Below are 19,575 nucleotides of genomic sequence, written 5' to 3'. Positions count from 1 at the left end.
GAAATACAGAACGCTGCCATTTCAGGCAACAGTTATTCAAAACCACATCTAGTGCTGGCTTGATTTTAATTGGAAATGACTACGTTTTAATATTAGGTGATTTCTGTACCAATCAACTACATGCGAGGTTCAATCTAATCTAGGTCATAATAATAATATTAATTTTTGAGCACTGCAGCTTTCTAAGCCACACACAGGTTCAAGAAAGACAGTATTGGTCCAGGAAAGTCTTACTGTCTACATACTTCAAAGTTTCACTCACAAAAGTCTATTACAGTTGTTGAGAATTGAGGTAGAGTAATCAATCGTAACCAGATTTAAAGAAACCATTAAAATTATCGTGTTAAATCACAGATAGGGTAGGGAAAATTCATACTAAAGAAGCAAGTAGTCAAAAACTCAAGAAAAATTAAATCAAATCTGAATTTCCAACTTTTTCTATATCCTGAACCACATTCCTTTTACATCAATAATAGTAAAAGCCGGAATGTTTGCATCAAGCAAATACAGAAATGGCTATTTACGTTTGTGAATGTAGCCAGAAGGCTAAAAGTATTTCTATTGTATGTGTCCCTTTCATTCTGTCAAAGTCTGTCCAGCTGATGAATGGGAACCAGCATGTGTGTGAACTGCAAAGTTAAGTTTACACTATGAAAAGAAGGCGATTTGTCTTAGAAGAAAAAAAAACACATGTCAAGGAGAAGTTTGTTCCTATTAAAAGAAAAGCTATTTGCACTTTCGGTACAATAGCCTGCACCCAAGCTTATACAGTACCATATACGTGATTTGATACAAGTTAAAAAAAAAAAAAAAAGACTCATTCTGTTGAGTTCTTCTGAGATTCCCTCTTCACACACAACCAGCAGGCTCTTCAGAACATGATTACAGGCCCATTAGATTAAAGCGGCTTTGAGGTAGTATCTCATGAGAGTGTTATTCTAAGAACACAATTAGGTTAATGGCAGCATTGTTTTATTATAGGGAAGACGGCAGCACAAAGACTTGCTGTTTATCCCGATCAGTCAAGATGGCCATGCCTGACTTTTTTCTTTTCTTTTCATTTGGACAAGAGAGCGCTGAATTAGAAGGGAGAAAGGCCTGCATTCCACGGCTGACTCTGCCCCCAAATATTTATGGGAGCGTCACATTTCATCAGTTGGGGCATCAGTTACTTGCCAGAAGAGGAGATTGGGCTAGATTACCTGTGAGTCCTTTTTCATACTTTCCATTACTTAACAGAGTGGTTTAAGAGACTGTAATACTACATAATAAAACTAAAACTAATAAGGACAATAAAGTCATCTAACGGTAGCGAGGGTCTGCGCCATGGTGATGAAGTCGTGACCTCGAATGTGAGGTTGGTTTGTGAGACTGATGCGTGGCCTTTCCTTGTGAGTGGGCATGGTTTTACAAGCACAGGGCAAGTGCCATCTGATTTACAATGCCAGGCAGCAGGGTACCTAACTCCAGCCCATTTCTGGAACAGGATTACACCCAAGCAGGATGGCTTGGAGAACTCTATCCTCGGTACAAGTTCCGGAGCAAAAGTCAGGCGGTGTGAATTTTAACAGCTACTATTTCTGATGACCCGTTATATCCGGGTCCTCTGTGAAGTTGGTTCTTATCTTTGCTGTAACTCTGTAGTACATTTATCATTGCTTCCTTTTTTCAGAGGACGACACTGGGCCAAGAGATTAAGTCACGTGAACAAAATCACACGGCTGATGGTCACTGCAGCCGAGAACTGAGGCCAGGCCCGCCTGCCTCTAGCTTCCTCTATCCGTCTAGAAAGCTGCCCTTCCTGACCTCTCCCAGGCTCACTCTGCTTCCTGGGGGAATAACAGTGAAAATGGCCAACCGGGCACAGAGCTGTGGGTAGGATCACGAGAGAGACCACATGTGGGAGAACTCTGGAAGCCCTGGCGTCTCTTTAGGCTTTTCCTTAGTGCTTCCAGTAACTTCAAAGCTACACAAAAGTCACTAACCTTTCTCCTGCCCTCCTCCACTGAGGGGCTGTCAGGGAGCATCAATTTCAGAAAGTCTTCTTTCGAGAGCACGTGGTGAGTTTCTGAGACGTCATCTCCCACCACTGCCTGCTGCTCAGCTGCGGTGGACAGGAGACCCATCTCACCGTACAGCCTGGTGAAACAAGGCAGAAGGAAACTGAAGACGAGTCGTCAGCTTATCTGGAGAACGCCTGTAGCCTTGTGAATTAAAATCCGGTCCCCAGCTTCAGCCACCACGTTCATTCACACACAGCTCTCCTAAGTTATTGAGCTGCATTTCACTTCTGCTGCATTTCTCCCAGATCCCCATGCCATCTTACGTTTGTGAAATGAGTGCAAACTTAGGTTGCTGAATAATGCGGAAACAAATCAGATCCCCAAAGCCCTGGAGGAGAAAACATAGAGCCAACTTTTCCAATAAGGCTGTGTTCTCCCTTTCCTAACCTGTGTCAGAAAACACAGTTTCAATAATTCATCAGAGATTATCCCGTGTTCTTTGAAGGAAGCCTGGTGCTTCTCAGGAGCTTGAGAGAGCCTTTCTCTTGTGGCTGGGCAACCCCACGCACCGTCCACCCTGCAACACGGAGAGCCGGACCCCGGGGAACCTGATGTTGAACAGTAATCCATCCGGGTGCATGCCAAGCATTTTTATTATCAGCCATTTCGCAAAGCCGTTTGGATAAATAAAGCAGCTGTCCCCCTTGATTATCAGTATATAGAAATGTATTTATGGACAACAAAACACTGTCTAGCCGAATTACTGTTTTCAGCTCTTTTCCAGAGAGAAAACTGGGGAGTCGTTTTCAAAAGGTTTGGTCTGCAAGTGTAATCTGAGCCACGGAACATTCCTGAAGACACGGTGGGTGAAGAACCAGGGGCCGTACTGTCAGCAGAGGCGGACGGGCCGCACGACCTGAAACATGATGCTCTAGGAACCCACGGCCCAGGGCAGCAGCTTGCAGAGGATGACCTGTGTGTGACTGTCCTGCGTCACCGAGATGACCCCATCTCCCAAGCCAGGCTACTGTGTTGCAGGGTGACGGCTCACTGGGGAATTATCAGGATATGAAACTCACACGAACATGCTCAAAATTAAGAACGATTTATCGGAACTCGCTACGGCTCTTGCTTTGTTCAGGTTTCCCGAACTTTTCGGCTCTGTAAGTAGCAGCGGCGCTGACGACGTGAAAGCAGTGACTGGGGAAGAAGCTTTCAAAACTTTTAAATGTGACTGAAGATGTGGTTGGCTTGGGAGCTAAAAAAGAACCCAAGACCCGGGGGATGGGGGCTCTGCACGGAACGAACCCCCCGTGGGAAGACCCACCATGGAGGGTTTGTGATGAGGCCGTCAGACGTGCCCAGCCGGGGGCCCTGAGATTCGGGGGTGGACATGCTCAAGAGCTCCAGGCCCTATCTGCTTTGGGAAAGACGCAGGGAAGAAAAACACAAACCCAGGTCTCGTCAGTAACTGCTGGGATAATAAGGTAATACCGAAAATCACTAATAAAATGCACTATTCCAGTTTCCCTATGTGTTTGAATAAAAATTGCTAGCCTTTTTTCCTGCTAACTTAGTGACTTTATTAAAATTGCCAAATGATACGTCGATAAGTATGCTCCGAGGGTCTACTACGTGCGAGTCACGAGGATGTACAGAGGTGAGCGGGACATGGTATGTGAATATAAAAGCAAGGAACATAAATTTGTTTTAGGGACTTCCCTGGTGGCGCAGTGGTTGAGAATCCGCCTACTAGTGCAGGGGACACGGGTTCGAGCCCTGGTCCGGGAAGATCCCACATGCTGCGGAGCAACTAAGCCCGTACGCCACAACTACGGAGCCTGCGCTCTACAGCCCGCGAGCCACAACTACTGAGACCACGAGCCACAACTACTGAAGCCTGCGTGCCTAGAGCCCATGCTCCACAACAAGAGAAGCCACCGCAATGAGAAGCCCGCACACCGCAACTAGAGAAAGTTCGCGTGCAGCAACGAAGACCCAACACAGCCAAAAATAAATAAAATAAATTTATATAAAAAAAAAGAAATTTGTTTTAATTTTATATGGAACATCAAGGAAAGAGAAGACTTTTAAAGAGAAATATAAATGCCAACATTTAAAGAGCTTTACCAAGATGTTTCTCGATTACTCTTTTTTTAGAAAACCTGTTTCTACTGGGGGGAAAAATACATTAGCTTGGTCCATGCCCCAGATGCCCAAGGTTTGCCTAGAGAAGAGCCCCCCCCCGGACGCCTTACCCCTGACACTCAGCCACTTCGGGTTCCTCGGGCGGCGGGCTGTCTTCCGATTTCTTCCAGCCAATGACATATTTGTTCACGGCCCCTTGCCGGTGGTAGGCCTTGGACACGGACCCCGGGGCCTGTTGACTGCTGCTGTGAGACACGATGTACACTTTGGACGTATCCAGAGACCCACTACTTTTGGAACCGTGAGCCGAGGGGCTTCCTGAATGGTGTGAACCACTGGGGAGAAAAAGACAGAAGCTGCGATACAATCAGATCTCAGCGGGGCGGGCACGTTGCCAAACTCAGAGCCATCACGCACGACTCCTGTCCTTCTCTGTGAGCAAAATCGGGCAGAGGGGGGCAGACGTGGCCGCCTCTCTGCCACGTGCCTTTGGAACGCCCTGCTTCCCACAGGCCAAGGGTGTTCACGTGCCAAGCTGTACGCCTGTGGCCGGAAGGATGTTCAAAGCACAGTCAGGGGAAATCTAATAGAAAAATGGGCACCACAGTGATGCCTCAAAAGAAAAGAAACTCAAACGGCGAATAAACGTAAGAGGAAGGGCTCAACCTCCGCCATCCCCAGGGAAACGCCAGTGCAAACCACTGCAGGATATCAGGGCACGCTCACCAGACTGGCAAAAAATGCGAGCCTCTTACGACGAGAGCGCAGTGTTAGCCAGCACCTGGGGCAACGGTCACAAGCCCGGTGTGCTTTTCCAGGTTCCTCATTCAGGCTTGATTAAAAACGTCTTTGACCCCAATAGTAAAATATTTTAAAGTTAAACTCTAAGAACAAATGTATCGAATCCATTTGACCGGCAACGTGGCAAAAACCCGTGTTTAGCGGCAGTAACGTTGTTATAAAGGTTTCCTCTGAAGCAGATCAACATTCGAGAACGTGGGCAATAAGGTTTTCATGAATCCTTTCCTTCTAGACTCACGTTCTTATTTTAGAGTCTCACTGCCAGCTCCCAATCCTTTACCAAGAGTAAACAGTATGATGACATGAATAAGTGTAAACAACAGATAATCACATGAGCCACTTACAGGAGAAGCCAGAACACGGGATTTTTTGTTTTGGTTTTTTGGCAGTTGATGTGTTTCACTTTGCAAAAGCTTGGTTAGGCTCCTATGAATACTGCTTTGTATTCTGAGCTCTTATCTAAGTGCCCTGCCCTCGTAGGAGAAAAAAAAAAAAACCAACCAACCAAAATGGGTTTGCTGAATTAAAAGCCTGGAGTAGCAGGAGAGCTGGCTAGGCATGTGCTTGTGCTGCTTAATGGGTGGTGATTCCTGCACACCCCTCCCTCCACCCCCGTCCTCCCCTCACACCAGTGCGGCTTGTCTTCAGGAGTCCTAAGTCCCCCTTCCCAGTCCTCAGTGCAATCCCGGAATCACACCACACACATAATTGACGCTGGCTTAGTCCTGGATGGCTGTCAGGAGCGTGAGCGTGTGTGGCGGAGCTGGTGGGGATGGTAGTGATGCTGGTGGTGAAAAACCAGAATCAGAGTATTAAGAACGTGCCATAGATGGTCTGGGATCTGCGAACAGTCGGCCGGCTTGTGCCTCCTATTTCCTTAGGCTCCCCAAGGCACTGGGTTACCAACTCAATCAACAAGCATTTATCAACAGTCTTCTTAGACTTCCCTCCTTCACTCAACAAACATTCCAATGCTTGTCAAGTTCAAGGACCTGTATGTACTAAGTGCTGTGGCTACAAAGTGAAGGAGAGAGGCCCAGGCTCTCCAGATGAGAGGAGACAGCAGCCTGGGGTGAGGTACACAGTGAGCTCAAACCATGTCAACCAGGTCTGAGCGCTGAGAAGCAGCTAAAACATGGTGGGATACACGAGTGCGTGGGGTGGAGGGGTGACCAGCCAGGATGCTTGGTGCTGATGCCGGCCCCTAAGAGTCTCTCCTGCTCTCCTGTCACAACCGAGATCCTGGGCAGTGGGCCTCAGCTCCGAGCTGACCACACACCCAAAGGCCGACGGTACTCATCATCACAGGGCATGTGTGTCCCAGTCTGGGTCCTGGCATTTCAGGATCTGCAGAGTCTCAGCACCACTGCGGTAGGCGGGTCCCTTGTGCACTAATGAGCAAAGTTCCTTTTACCTCAACACACTGACATTTCAAGTCTTATTTTAAATGTAAGCTATTAATAGATAACACTTAAAAATACTTAAATATTTTAAAATTAAAAAAAAAAACGACTTTAGAATATTTGAAATCTTATTTTCTCTAGCTCTCCCATATGGGTCAGGGGACAGACAGGAGGAAGTGTTCAAAAGAGTTAATTTAATGATGAATTCCACGTGAGCAAAAGCCTGCAAGTGGAGTTGAAATGTGGCTTTAAAGTCACTGTCAACTAAGAAGGGCAAGAAAAAGGCACCTGGATGGGAAAGGAGCCCCTCACTCAGCACACGGCCCTTCTACAACCACTGTGCACACGTCCAGTGTGAAGGGGTGGAAAGAAGGAACATCGACCAGAAATGCAATCTAGCAGTTTCCTGTGCTTTCTACGAGTCTGACCCATTACATTAATGAATGCTTAAGGTGTTCCAGAAAATTGACTTCAAATCCCTATAAATATCCTGACTCTATTCATAAAAGAAGGTGCTCTGAAAGCGGTTTCCACTGAAATTTTCCTCAACGGTAATACAAAATTCTGTTTGTGATGCCAATTACATCTCTCTAACAAGGTATCAGGAAATCAGCCATTTTACAAAATCTTCTACACTTTGAACAAGACACCAGAAGATTATAAAATCCCAAGATGGTTTTGACAGCCTGGCCGATTAAAAACTGTCTCTGAAAGTAAGATAGGAATAATTCAGGTAACCAAAGCCACTGATAACACTTAACTGTTATTTTAGTTAGTACTAAACCTATTTAAAGTCCAATTATTACAGAGAACTGGTCAAAAGTAATAGGAATCTCTACTTTGAAAACAGTCTCCATATCCTGCACTCCATCTGCCCAGGGGAAGAAGACAGAGCCTACGGCGGGCGCTCAGGAGGCCCTGTCTGCATTTGCTCCCCCATTTCCCAGGGACACAATCCTCTGATTTTCTTCTGGGGAAGTGGCTCTCTTCCCCAGTCTCCAGCTGCGTGGTTTGGCAGGACTGACCCACCAGGCCCCCAAAGCACAGTGATTAAAGCCAAGAACACGTGAAGAGACCCTGGTGGCAGGGCGGGGGGGGGATGTCTGCAGAAACTTGAAAAGATCCGCACTTTCTTGCTGTGACAGGGGAGCACGAGCACGGGAGGCCTGCAGGTGACACAGCAGGTGACACAGCCATTCTCACTGCTGAGATGTCAGGGCAGTCCTGCCGAGCCCACGGACCGGGGGGACCTGGTCTCAGGTGACATCACGTGAGCTGCTGTGTCAAGCAGAACCTTCAGAGTTCTGGCCTGTGGGGTTACATAAGCCAAAATACTACCTTCGCTGTGTGAGCTAATTCGTGTGCAGCTTTCTTTAACCTGTCACATAAATGCCCTTGAATGACACAAATGATGTAAATGTAAGACATAGATGACGACGTTAGCGCCAGGAAAAGGAGAGCAGAAAGGCGGCGGTGAGCATGTGTGTGCAGGCACCCTCGTGTTTTAGATTTGTGTAAAAAAAATTAATTTACGTTAATTTTCTGGGCCTTAGAAGTTGAAAACTTTTTTTCAAACAAGATCAGACATCACATGACATCCCTCATGAAAATAACAGCACCGCTGTTGAGGTCTCGGCCTCGACTGAGAGGAAAGCCGAAGTGATTCACGTGTCTGCTCTGTGGTCACAGCTACTCTCCCTTCTGCCCGTCGGTTCGTCCCTCCCGGCTCAGCAGCGGCCGCATGAGGACGGGGAGAAGGTCAGAGGGCAGCGGGCTCGGCCTGGGTGAAGGGGGCCGAGGAGCACAGAGGCTGGCGCTGGGAACCCCACGGCCAGCCTCAAGCACCATCGCTGGAGAAGTTCTCCCGCCACGGCCTCAGGTACCTGGAAGGATGGTTCCCATCAGTGTTCACCTGACTGCCCTCCAGCAGCTAGAAGAGTTCTGGGGAAAAGTCAGACAGTAACTCAGAGCTGAAGGTAGCGAAGGCCTTGGAGACAGGAAGGAAAAGGAGAGCGGCCGTCAGTGTGCAGTAAATTCTACGCACGGCCAAACCTGAATGAAAGCGTTTCTTTGCCTGGTCTTTGAAGGGAGGAATCACCAATTATGAGTTTTAAGGTCACTGTACAGACATATGTCAAATAGGAGTTTAAAACTACTCATAACTATATACTGCACATCTGTAGTCAGAATACAATTCCTTTAAACTTAGCTAGTCTTGTTTTTAAAAATCGGACTGTCAATGCGAACATACTTCCACTGGTACACACTCGTGAGAGGGGGCCCGCGGACCAGGGGAGAGCGGGGCACGGGCCTTCAGAGGGACGACGAGAGGCCACCTCCCGCCCCCCGTCACTGTCTACTATCACCTGAGCGCTGGCCAGCCTGCCATCTCCTGACAATCAGGGACAACGAATTGAACTGAGAGAGAGAGATGAGTGGTCTGCTGAGTGCCATGAGCATCTCTGTTTAGTCTTCTCTCAACTTTCAAGAGAAAGGAAGATAGAATCACAAACGTATGCGTGTGCACATTTCAAAGGAGACTCTGGAAGCAAGCGAAGTTTCCTCTGAAGTCAGGCCGCGTGGCACACGGGTGACAATGACCTCAGGCACCTGCTGGTCCTACTTCGGGCCCCTCTCCCGCCCCAGCGCAGGCGACGGCGCCCAGGGTGCCCGGGGCAGGCGCCGCTGGCAGCGCGGGGACTTACCTGGAGTGGGAGGAGATCTCGCTGAGGTCGCCCAGGCTGCCGTCGGCAGCGTGGCTGGCGGAGATGCCGGGCGCGTAGCCGTGGACCGCGTACATCTTGGCCTGCTCGTCGTCGGGCCCCGGGATGTCCGAGTCAGCCCACTGGTCCGCCTGCCCGTGGACCAGGGACCTGCTGCCCGCCAGGTGCACGGGGCCGAGGACCGCGGCGGGCATGCACGGGGCCGTGTCGATGCCACTGTCCGTGGAGGCGCCCTTGACGTACGTCAGCCCCGGCAACTCGGGGTCCATCAGGTCCCCGGACCCAAAGTGCTTGTCGTCGCTGTTGCCAGAGGTGTCGCTGGAGAGCGTGTTGCTGCTGGAATGGCTGGGGCAGCTTTTCTCTCCGACCTTGAGAAGAAAGAGAAACGGGAAGGCTTCCAACAAATCCTGCGCTTTGCTTCTTCACGAAGAGGTCATTCCCCCCCAGACTCAGGAAGCCACAAACCAGACGATTTCACCCGAACCCCTTCTGCTCGCTTGTCAGCGCGAGGCAAGGAAAGAACTTCCTTTTAAAAAATACCCTGGTTTCATGCAAAAGTCCCCCTGAGTCATAATTCCTCCCATCATTCATCTTAACCTAAATGGGTATCTTTTCAAGTCTCTGTTCAATTACTTGTGCATGAAACGTGAAAGTATTGCCAGGGTGTCACTAAACAGAAAGTAATCAACGAAGGTTACAGAAGCTGAGAAAGCACGTGGGGAATCAATAAAAGGAGGAGAGCAGCCTTTCCTCCAGAAGTTGCTCCTACGATGAATGACAGGGCCAGCCCTGCGTTTGGGGCTGAAGACCCAGGTGTGAATCACAGCGACGGGGCTTTGGACAGCCACTCGATCCCTCCCTGGGCTTATTACTCTAAGCCCAGCGATCGCTGCGTGGACCCAACCAGCTCACGTGCAGAAGCACAGTGTAAGCGCGAGCCAGATGCCCCAGAGCCCAGGTCAGGGCAGCCCCGGGGGGCTGATGAGATGGGGGGCTCTCGGGAGTGCTCTGAGGTCCCTGGAAGACGAAGCCAAGAGAACAGGGCAAATGTCCCCGTCTGAGGATGTCCTGGCACAGACACGGCCCCTCTCCTCAGGCTGGGAAAACTAACGAGGCCCAAATCGTCAGCAAAAGGCTGTGGAGTCGTGAGACCCAGCCAAGCCCCGATCTCTTTTCAAGTGGTTTGGCCTTTCCCTCCTTCCTATCACATCCTTAAGCAACTCCCCTTGCCCTTTGCTATCACACATGGATCTCCGTGCAGGTGGCACTGATTGGCTCCATGAGGCTGGCTCGAGACGAGGTGGGGATACAGCTGAGAGACGGAGGCCACATGTTCGCAGGTAACACTCGGCTGGCTCTACAGCTGGCCAGTGACGCGCGGAGGAGGAGGAAAGGAACAGCTCAGGTCAAGGCCTGATCAAACGCCCACAGATTCCGAAAAACCAGCTATTTTTATAAGGTTGGCTTCATTTGGCAACAACTACAGTTCCTGTTTTCACGTTTAACTGGAAGTTTTATTTCATTGAGCTACAGTCACCGACATGGCCCACTTTTTCATTTTTGCGGAAGGTAAACAAAACCACGCGGGCACTGTGGGAACACCGGCTGCCTGGGGCTGGTATGACTGTGTACCATCTGCAGCTGTCCACTGAGCCCCAGGCAGAGTGTCGCCCACCACACACCCCGCTTCACAGGTTCCGCTTCTGTGCTGTGCCCACAAGTGGGTAAGAGCTAACAGATTAAAAATACCAAGGATCAAAGGCTGAGGCTACAGTCTTGTCTCTGCCAATAATTTACGGTATGACCTTTCTTCGTGGTTCTTTATAAATCAAGGAGGAAAAAAAAAAAAACCAAAACCCTTAACTTTTCATTTAGCTTTTTTTTTTCCCCTCCACCCAAGAGCCTTGTGAGGTAAATGATACCACTGAGAGGCCCTGGCAGCAGTGGTGATAAATCGCGTGTGCTGAGATGGTCAGAAGGGCTGACGCAGCAAAGGACTCACGTGAGAAAGCTTATTGGGGGGATCCTTGCAGCCTCCATTGTTCTGCAGGCCTCTTTCTTTATAGGAGCTCAGGACTTTGGAAGGCGGGCCGGGCCATTTGGCTTCTGTCACAAAGAGAGAGAAGACTTAACATTTCATGTCTAGTGTTAACGAAGGAGCGAAGAAACGCAGGAGCCGAACAAAGGGTTCAGTGACCGCGAAGAGGACTGCGGTTCCAGGACCTTCTGCCGGTCCTGCCGATGGAGACACCCCTGGAGCAGGCAGAACTGCCCACCACGCTCACGGTCCATTCCCCAGGCGCCACAGTCACCACCCGCCGTGACCACGTCCCGGACGACGTCGCGAGGTCCAGCGGCCAACTCGCACAGGGCAGGATGCAGCTGACCGGACGTGCACGGGTGAACGAACGAGTGATGGGGGAGGGAGGGGGCAGGAGGGAGGGGCGCCTCGGGGCAGGGGTCCTTGTTACCGGGGTGTCTGCTTCCTTCCATGGCGTCCTCCCGCTCCCTGGCCCCTTCACATTCCAAAGGGCCGGAGCCTTGGTGCTCAAGCAGCAGGGGAGACTGGCACCTGGAAAGAACACAGAGCTGAGCCCGCCTCGCCCCCCCCATCATCCCCCCACTGTCCCGTGTGTGTGCTGGCTCCCCGAGGGGCAATCCCAGGGACCCCTAAACAGAGGCTGGCATTTCCATCTGGCAGATGGAAATGCAGTGTCTGCCAGCCCAGCCCTGCCTGAGAGACTTAGAGCATCCGGAACTGGGGGCTCTCGTTTCACCACTGGGTCCATAGAGGCACTTGCATGACACTGTTTACAGATAAAGGAGGTGGCCGACGCCAGGGGACGGAAGGACTGTCTGGGGTCAGACGGCTCGTCCCTGATGGGCTGAGGATGGGCTCACTGCTTTTGCTGTCACTGTTTCTCTTGTGCTCTGATGCTTTTTTATATCAAAGTTTTTAAGGAAAAAGAAAATCAGGTTGATTGGCGCTAGACTACATCCAGGTAGACTTTGTTTTATGAAAACCCCCAAATAGGACAATTCACTCTTCCAAAAGAAACTGCATTAAACTTATTCACGTCACAAAGGGGCACTTACTTACAGAATCCCAGTTACAGACCCTGGTTTGCAGAAAAAGCCAGACGTGGTCTTTCCATTGACAGAAAAGACTCCCCTCTACTTTAAAAATGCAACTCAACGGAGAAACATTTCTTGAAGTACCACTTTTAAGAACCCCCTCTAGGATCTACGGTAGGGAATGCATGCAACTCGGACTGCAAAGCTCTACTTCTCAGCCCAAACCAGAAGGAAGGAGCGTGCCGGGGAGAGACGTATCCCTGGGCATGTGCGAGAACAGTAATAGAAGGTTCTCTGGTGCGGTGAAAGCCTCCCCGGCTGACCTGGCGATTCTCTTGTCTAATCAGTGCAGCCAGCAACTCTGAGCAGCAGAGACAACACTGGGTCCCAGCAGCACACAGAAACACTGCTGCCGTGAGCCAGGCCCGCATCTCCACGGGAAAGCACACCCGCCCCTGCTGTCTCCCCTGTACCAGTGACTGTATCAGTCAATTCTGTGCCCTGTTCACAGGCGCCCTCAGGGTCCTAGATGCTGCTCACACACTACAAGGGACCTGCTAAATCTGCCTTCTCTGATTCTGGGCTGGGTTTGGGAGAGAAAACACTTTCAAGAGAGGCTGTGAATTTATTCCTCGTCAGCAGTTCAAGTGAAGGGAAACTCCCAAGGGCCATCGCCCACAGGGTCTCCAAATCCTTAATTTTCACACGTTCAGAAAGACTCTCCCTTACTTAAAAAAAAAAAAAAAAAAAAAAAATCAGAGAAGCTCAGAATACAGGCAAATGAGTGCCACCTCCATAGAAATGATCAGCTATCCAGCCTGGATACACTCGTCCTATCAAAGGCCTGTCCTCATTTCTCGGTCCCCCAGTGGCCTCGTGCACAGTAAGCGCTTCTGAATGCGCCCCGCAAACAAGTCCCCCCCAAGGGGCCCGCAGAAAGGTGAAAATGAGCGGTACCCGTCGTATCCAACTTGCGGTCTCCAGGGTCCGCTCCCGCCGGGTCCAGGATCGCTGGAGGAGGACTGGTTGCTGGGTGAACTTCTGAAAGGTTGACTAGAATCAGTAACCGGGCCCTGAGGGGTCTGCGGGCTGCCAACATCCTGACCTGGCTTGTTTTGTTTTACAAATGAATTCATTTTTCAGTGATGAAGAAAAGGAGAAACAGGCATCGCAATCGTGGACAAATAAACTAAGAACTGGTGATGCCATGAGATTTCAGGTGGTTTACGGTTGGTAATTTATTATAAGAAAGAGATGTGGCAGAAACAAGGCTTCGCCATCTAAAGATTTAAAGCACAGCTAATGACGCCAGTGAAACATGCGGATCCCCCAAGAACACAGAATTATGAAAACATCACTACTACTTGGTCTGTGAAACTTAATGCAAGGCACGTTGTGGTTCTATATTTAAAATCCATACAGAGAGAAAACCCTAAATTTGGCAAAGCCATTTATTTCCACACATTGATTGAATGCCATCCTATTTATTTCAGACACACAAAAATGAATGATACTCATGAGAATTCACTTGATGAAGATGTGCTCGCCAACTTTCCCTGTTGCTATTAGAACTCTTCCTTATAATTTACTAAATTCTATGTTAATAAGGGACGTTCTGCAGACCCCTTCCCTTCCAGATGTCACCCTTTCCACCTGGGCTATGTACTATGTGCATTTCTCTGAATATGGGAAGTTTATCAACTCAGCAGACCTTTGAGAAGGGAGAGCGAGAGCCCAGATGACTTAGTGTCAAGTTAAAGTAACACCGTTCCTGCACTCGTTCGTAGAATGGAGGAAGCAGAGGAAGACCACATGTTTTCATCTTAGCAATGATTATTAATACCTATATAGGCTTCCTATGTGCCAGGAATGGTTCTAAGCAGTATACCTCTCTTGGTTGACTCAATTTTCCTAATGCCCCGTGGAGGTCTCTATTATTGCTAAATTGATTTTTCAGACGAGGAAACTGGAGACTGGGAGAGGCCGAGTAACAGGCCAAGGTGATGACTCGTCAAGCAAACAGCCTGGCCCAGCGTCTGCTTACAGCATACGCTCTATTAGACGAGAGCCTGACAAGACATTTGGAGGAAACTCATGGTGTCTCCATGGCCCGTAAGTTATGCGAAAGTTAAAACAAAAGGAGCAGGAATCAACAACCACAACAAAACAAATTTACTACGTCGTTCACTTAAAACTACCTTTGTGAATTACGTAACCCCCGAAATTCTCACCAGCTTCTAATGCTGTTGGATTTAACTTTTAAACGAGTGCATTCTCTCAGGGAAAAACTTAATTTAAAACTCAACTCCCTTTGCTTAAAATGGGAGAGAAAAACAAAGAGATGCTAATGATCCTAGGACCTCTGAAAATACTACGCCCACGAGAGTGATGGGATTTCATCACTGATTTTGCAGCTTTGTTTTCTTTATACTCATACCCTTCAGATTTATCTAGAGGCTCCTGCAAAATGGTTTCTCGGATATCTTTCCCGAGATGGTTTGGAGAGCGAGTTGATAGGAGGATCGCGGTGGAGAGGGATGGCCGTGGCCCTGGGGGGCAGCGTCAGTGGGGAGGACCTAAATGCCATCAGCATCATCGCTGGGCCAGGACCCCAAGCACCCCAGCATCTGGGGCCCGCCTGGCCACCCTTCCTGCCCACTTGGTCAGAACAAGCTAACTCAGAAATGATTAAGCCACAAAAAAGTCCCCCTGACCCTCTGAAGTTCTAGCTGCAAGAGCTTCCCAAGGGCTGCCCTTGAGCAAACGGTACCAGCCTTACCTGGTGCCGTCGGGCAGCTTCCGGTCAAAGGAGGTGCTGCGTGGGAGCAGCGGCTGGCACTGCAGCCTGTCAGGCGTGCCGGGCACCGGGGAGGCCCTGGGCAGGGGCTGCAGGCCGGGCGTGGGCACTCGGTGCCACGTGGTGTTCCTCCGGAAGGGGGTCTTGTACTCACAGGGGGTGCCCTCGCTGTCGAGCTTGTACTCCACCATGGGGATCCGGCAGAGCTCCGAACACCCTCTGTGGAGCCAAGAAGAGATGGTCGGGGGGTGCCCAGTGCTGAGCCCTCAGCACCGTCACTCGCAACTGCACACGTGCTTCTGGGGGCGCACAGACAGCGACGAGAGCCATCACCCTCAGGAGCAGCCCTGGCGACGGTGACCTTGTCTGTTCATCCCCCAGCACGGGTCAGGAGGAGCCAGTCTCACGCCTGTGGCTCTGATTAGCCGACAGATACACCTGTCAGGTGTTTCATTCATAGGCTCTGTCTCTCCAGGTAGTCTGCAAACTTTGTGGACAGACTGCCATATACCTTTAACCACTTTGCATACATTGAATCATCTGCATTGAACATGGGTGATAAATAAACTTTCATCGATTAAAAACGCCTCATATATAATCTGAACGGATATTTGAAAGTACAGTTATATCATCGGGAATCAGAGTCACATGTTATACCAAGTCTGAGAAAAGTGAAAAACAAACTTAGCAAAAGCTGTCACAGTCAAGGGAAAAGCCTGAGTGTCCATCCTGTCAAAGTCACGTGTGGTCTTAGTTACACGGTCACTCCCACGGGTCCTCACAAGGTCATCTCCTGTGGGCTCAAATGATCAGTCAGGGATGTAAGACCCTTTAGCCTGAAAAATGTGACCTCAGACATCCCTCAAGTTACACCGTGCACATAGTACTACTGACTTGACCAAAGGGACCTGCAAAGCCAATTGGTGCTGTTTGGCCAGGACACAGGAAGACTTGGTAAGTCTCAAATTTGAGTGTCAAGGTAAATCATCCCAAGTTACCACATGAATGAAGCCATGCCTCTCCCTAGACATTCCGGAGTCAGCAGAAAAACTTTCTCATATTCACTCTAAGAAATCTATCAGGGTAATAAGGTATCACTCTTTAAACAGGAGACTTCCATCCTCAAGATGGTGGAGTAAAACTTTTCAGAATCATTACAAAAGAACAAAGAGAACAAAAAACAAAAACAAAGTGGACCATCAACAAAACTTGGAGACACCAAGACACAGTATATAAAGATGGAAGGCAATATCGAGACTGGAAAATCTATAGAGAAGGACAGTAGATAAGCTGTCACCTAGGATTGGGGATGGGAATAGAGAGTGTCTCTAAATCAGAACAAGGTTTCTTTTTCAGATGATTAGGATTTTCTAAAATTAGAATGGGGTGATGGTTGCACAACTCTGAAAATATTCTAAAAATGGGTAAATGCTATGGTGTGTTAATTAGATTTTAATAAATATGATGAATTTAAAAAAAAAAGAAAAAAGATGGAAGGCAAATGGGAGAACGTCAATGGTGGAGCAGAGAAAGGCAAACCCGAGCGTGTGCAGAGGGAAAGACAAAGAGAAACACGACCATCCCCTTGCACACTTGAACAGGTGCAGGAACAGAGGTGCCACAGAAAGCGGAAGGGAAAGGGAAGGAGTGAGCAGTGAAAAGTGTGACCCTGGGGTCCAGGCAGCACTGGGCCCCGTCTGGCAATACCCACCCCCGCCTCTAGAGGGCAGGAGCAACGGTCTCGAGATCCCAACCTGAAAGGAGGGACTCAAGGTCACGAGGTACCCAGAAGAGCACAGCTGATAACAAAAGGTGAAGTAAAAGCTTCACTGGAAACGAGACCCCAAGTTGCTCCTCCTTCCTCCAAACCCAGCTTCAGGGTCACGCCTCAAAGAACAGGGATCTTTCTCCAGAGTAAAGACAAGCAGGTGTATGCCACCTGATCACCCTGCCATGAGGCTCACCACCCTCAGAGAAAGAGAAGGAACTTTTGAAATTTAAAAAGAGGATGGCTAAAATTCAAAATAAAAAATCCAGTTAAGACAGGTGGAAGGTAAACTGAGGAACTCTCCCAAAACGTTACAGGAGAGCAAATGCAAGAAAATTCAAGTTCAATCCCAGAAGTCTAACATCCACCTAACAGAGAAAGAGAAGAGAGAGAAAATAGTGGGAAGAAATGATTAAGAAATAATACAAGAAAATTTCCAGAAATAGAAGATAGGTAAAACCAGATTTGACGGTCTCTAGTAGAATGAATGAAAAAAAGGTCCGTATCAAGACGTATTATTGTGGAATTCAGAGTCCTGGGTTAAAGCAGAGACCCTAAGTGTCTGGTGCAGGGCCCACACAAAGGCCTGGGTCACTGAATGGTCCATTCTTCTCAACAGCAACGCTGGGTGAAAAGTTCTCACCTGTCAAATCAACAGTACTTGGAGCTTGGGACGGAGAGAAGGGATAGAAACCAAAAACAATGTTCTACTTTTTGGCTTGGGAAACCAAATGGATGGTGGTGCCACCCTTTGAGAATAGAAGAAATGAACTGAATAAAGCATCCTAGGGAGATACGTATGCCTGTTACACAGAATGGGGCAGGGATTATCTCTTTACCAGTAAACTTGACTTCCTATCGTTTATTTTAACTCTCCTTCCCCCAAAGCAAAATTCACCTCTCTTTACCTAAGCAAGTTTAAATTACTCTTGATTTACTGAATGTGCTAAGTTACTGGTCAAATTTAATAAGTCGAGATTTACATTGGATTGCATTTTTTAAAATAAAATGCCAAGACGCTACAATTTTTTGCGCACGGACTTATATTGTTTCCAAGTGTTTTTCTATTTAACTAGATACCACATCCCCTGGGACTACTGACTCGGGCATATGGCCAGTGACGTAATCAGAAATCATAAAGGTGGGATATTAGTATACATCAAAACATCAAGAAAACCGACTCTTGTAATCCCCCGGAACCAATGTTGTAAGCAAGTCACTGGATGTTCAGGTGAACCTCAGGCTTCGGTGCGTCAAAGGCTGAAGCTGTCTGAATCGTCCAAGTCAAGGAATCTCTAACAGAGACCAACCAAAGTGACAGGTCCCGGAGTTATGTTTTGAATGAAAGGCACGTGAACCTTGAATCCTAGGGACTAAAGGGCATCTTGCATTTCCAGTGTTTGTTTGGGTTCCCAGTTGATTGGGTTTGGTTTGAAAAGAAAGAATGAGGGGCTTCCCTGGTGGTGCAGTGATTAAGAATCCGCCTGCCAATGCAGGGGACACGGGTTCGAGCCCTGGTCCGGGAAGATCCCACATGCTGTGGAGCAACTGGGCCCGTGCGCCACAACTACTGTGCCTGCACTCTAGAGCCCATGAGCCACAGCTACTGAAGCCCGTGTGCCTAGAGCCCGTGCTCTGCAATAAGAGAAGCCACCGCAATGAGAAGCCCACATGCCACAACGAAAAGTAGCCCCCACGTAGCAACGAAGACCCAACGCGGCCAAAAATAAAAATAAGACAAATAAATTTATTTAAAAAATTAAAAAAAAAAAATTAAAAGAAAATGAGAAAAGAGAAGACAGATGGCTGGGTAGTACGGTGTCTTTAATTCATGCTCATAGATTGTAGTCTTCAGTAAGATGCTGTAATTTAGCTTAAATCTTGGATGAAAAAAATGTTATATAAATGCATAATCATGACTAATATTTGAGAGACCGCTGACAAAAACTTGTGCCATGCATTAGGTTGAAGAGAGAATCAGGGTTGAATATTTCATTTCCAACCTCTTGCACAAGGTCATATGTAAATGATCTTTTAATACTAAACATGGGCATTCTTTTGCCCTAATAAAAATCAGCTTATAGAATATCTTTATTTTAAAATCAAAATTAATTCTGTATGACACTTTTACAGTAACTACTCTTACAAAAGAGATTTTTGCTTTGTTTACTTCTATGACCAAGACATCCAGTAAACACTGCTAATTATAACATATCATCAAACCTAGTCAAACTCAGCTCTGCTCCAGAAGTATGAGGAAGTCCTTGAAGGTGACATATGGAAATTCAACCAATTTTTAGGGAAATGGGAAGAGGTGTAGAATAAGAATTACAAATCAGTCTGCAGAGGCGCTCACGCTGCAGCAGGGGCCAGGAACTGCACCTGCCCGTGAGCACACTTCTCTCTCCCCCTTGGGGGGCCGGAGCACAGGACGCCAGGCAAGATCTCAGCTCATCTGAGTATCCAACCTGGCACTTCTGTGAAGGGCACACGGCACACATTTCTGGGAAGTAAAGGCCAATTCAAACCCAAACTGACCAGGTGCAAAGAAGACCCAGCACAAGAAGTCATTCCCGAACAAGTGAGCTGCTAATCTTGTGTGCAACTGAACCATTTTTTGAAGAAAAGACTTAGGTCTTTTGCTTTCCCGCATTCGTGTAGAAATCCAGACCTCACTGATAAATGTGCTCCATCACCTTTCAACATACCAAATCGAGTCAATGGATGTGAGTGGCATTTCTAGCTTCTGGCACCGTTTTTACAGTGTTCTTGCCAAAAGGAGGCACTCAAAGACTTAGCTAAGGCTGGGGGATCACTAACACGTGGGCAGTTACACGACTTCCTCTTTGCTCAGTAA

General features: G+C 48.3%; 1 protein-coding gene across 7 annotated transcripts in view; it reads right to left on the bottom strand.

The window, feature by feature from the left end:
- Positions 1 to 19,575, bottom strand: part of SIPA1L2 (signal induced proliferation associated 1 like 2) — a 218,573-nt gene that overhangs the window by 26,167 nt on the left and 172,831 nt on the right. For all 7 annotated transcript variants that reach the window (XM_082407559.1, XM_082407558.1, XM_082407564.1 and 4 more), the window contains 7 exons: positions 14,933 to 15,169; positions 13,111 to 13,194; positions 11,550 to 11,650; positions 11,081 to 11,184; positions 9,061 to 9,446; positions 4,262 to 4,486; positions 1,986 to 2,139 (listed from right to left, as the gene is read on the bottom strand). In XM_082407559.1, coding sequence (XP_082263685.1) covers positions 1,986 to 2,139; positions 4,262 to 4,486; positions 9,061 to 9,446; positions 11,081 to 11,184; positions 11,550 to 11,650; positions 13,111 to 13,194; positions 14,933 to 15,169 — 1,291 coding nt within the window. The remainder of the gene's footprint in view (positions 1 to 1,985; positions 2,140 to 4,261; positions 4,487 to 9,060; positions 9,447 to 11,080; positions 11,185 to 11,549; positions 11,651 to 13,110; positions 13,195 to 14,932; positions 15,170 to 19,575) is intronic.

Source organism: Balaenoptera borealis, assembly GCF_965194805.1.
Source record: "Balaenoptera borealis genome assembly, chromosome: 10".
Classification (NCBI taxonomy): domain Eukaryota; kingdom Metazoa; phylum Chordata; class Mammalia; order Artiodactyla; family Balaenopteridae; genus Balaenoptera; species Balaenoptera borealis.
Note: the sequence above shows the minus strand (reverse complement) of the source record. Positions and strands in the feature narration are given on the sequence as shown.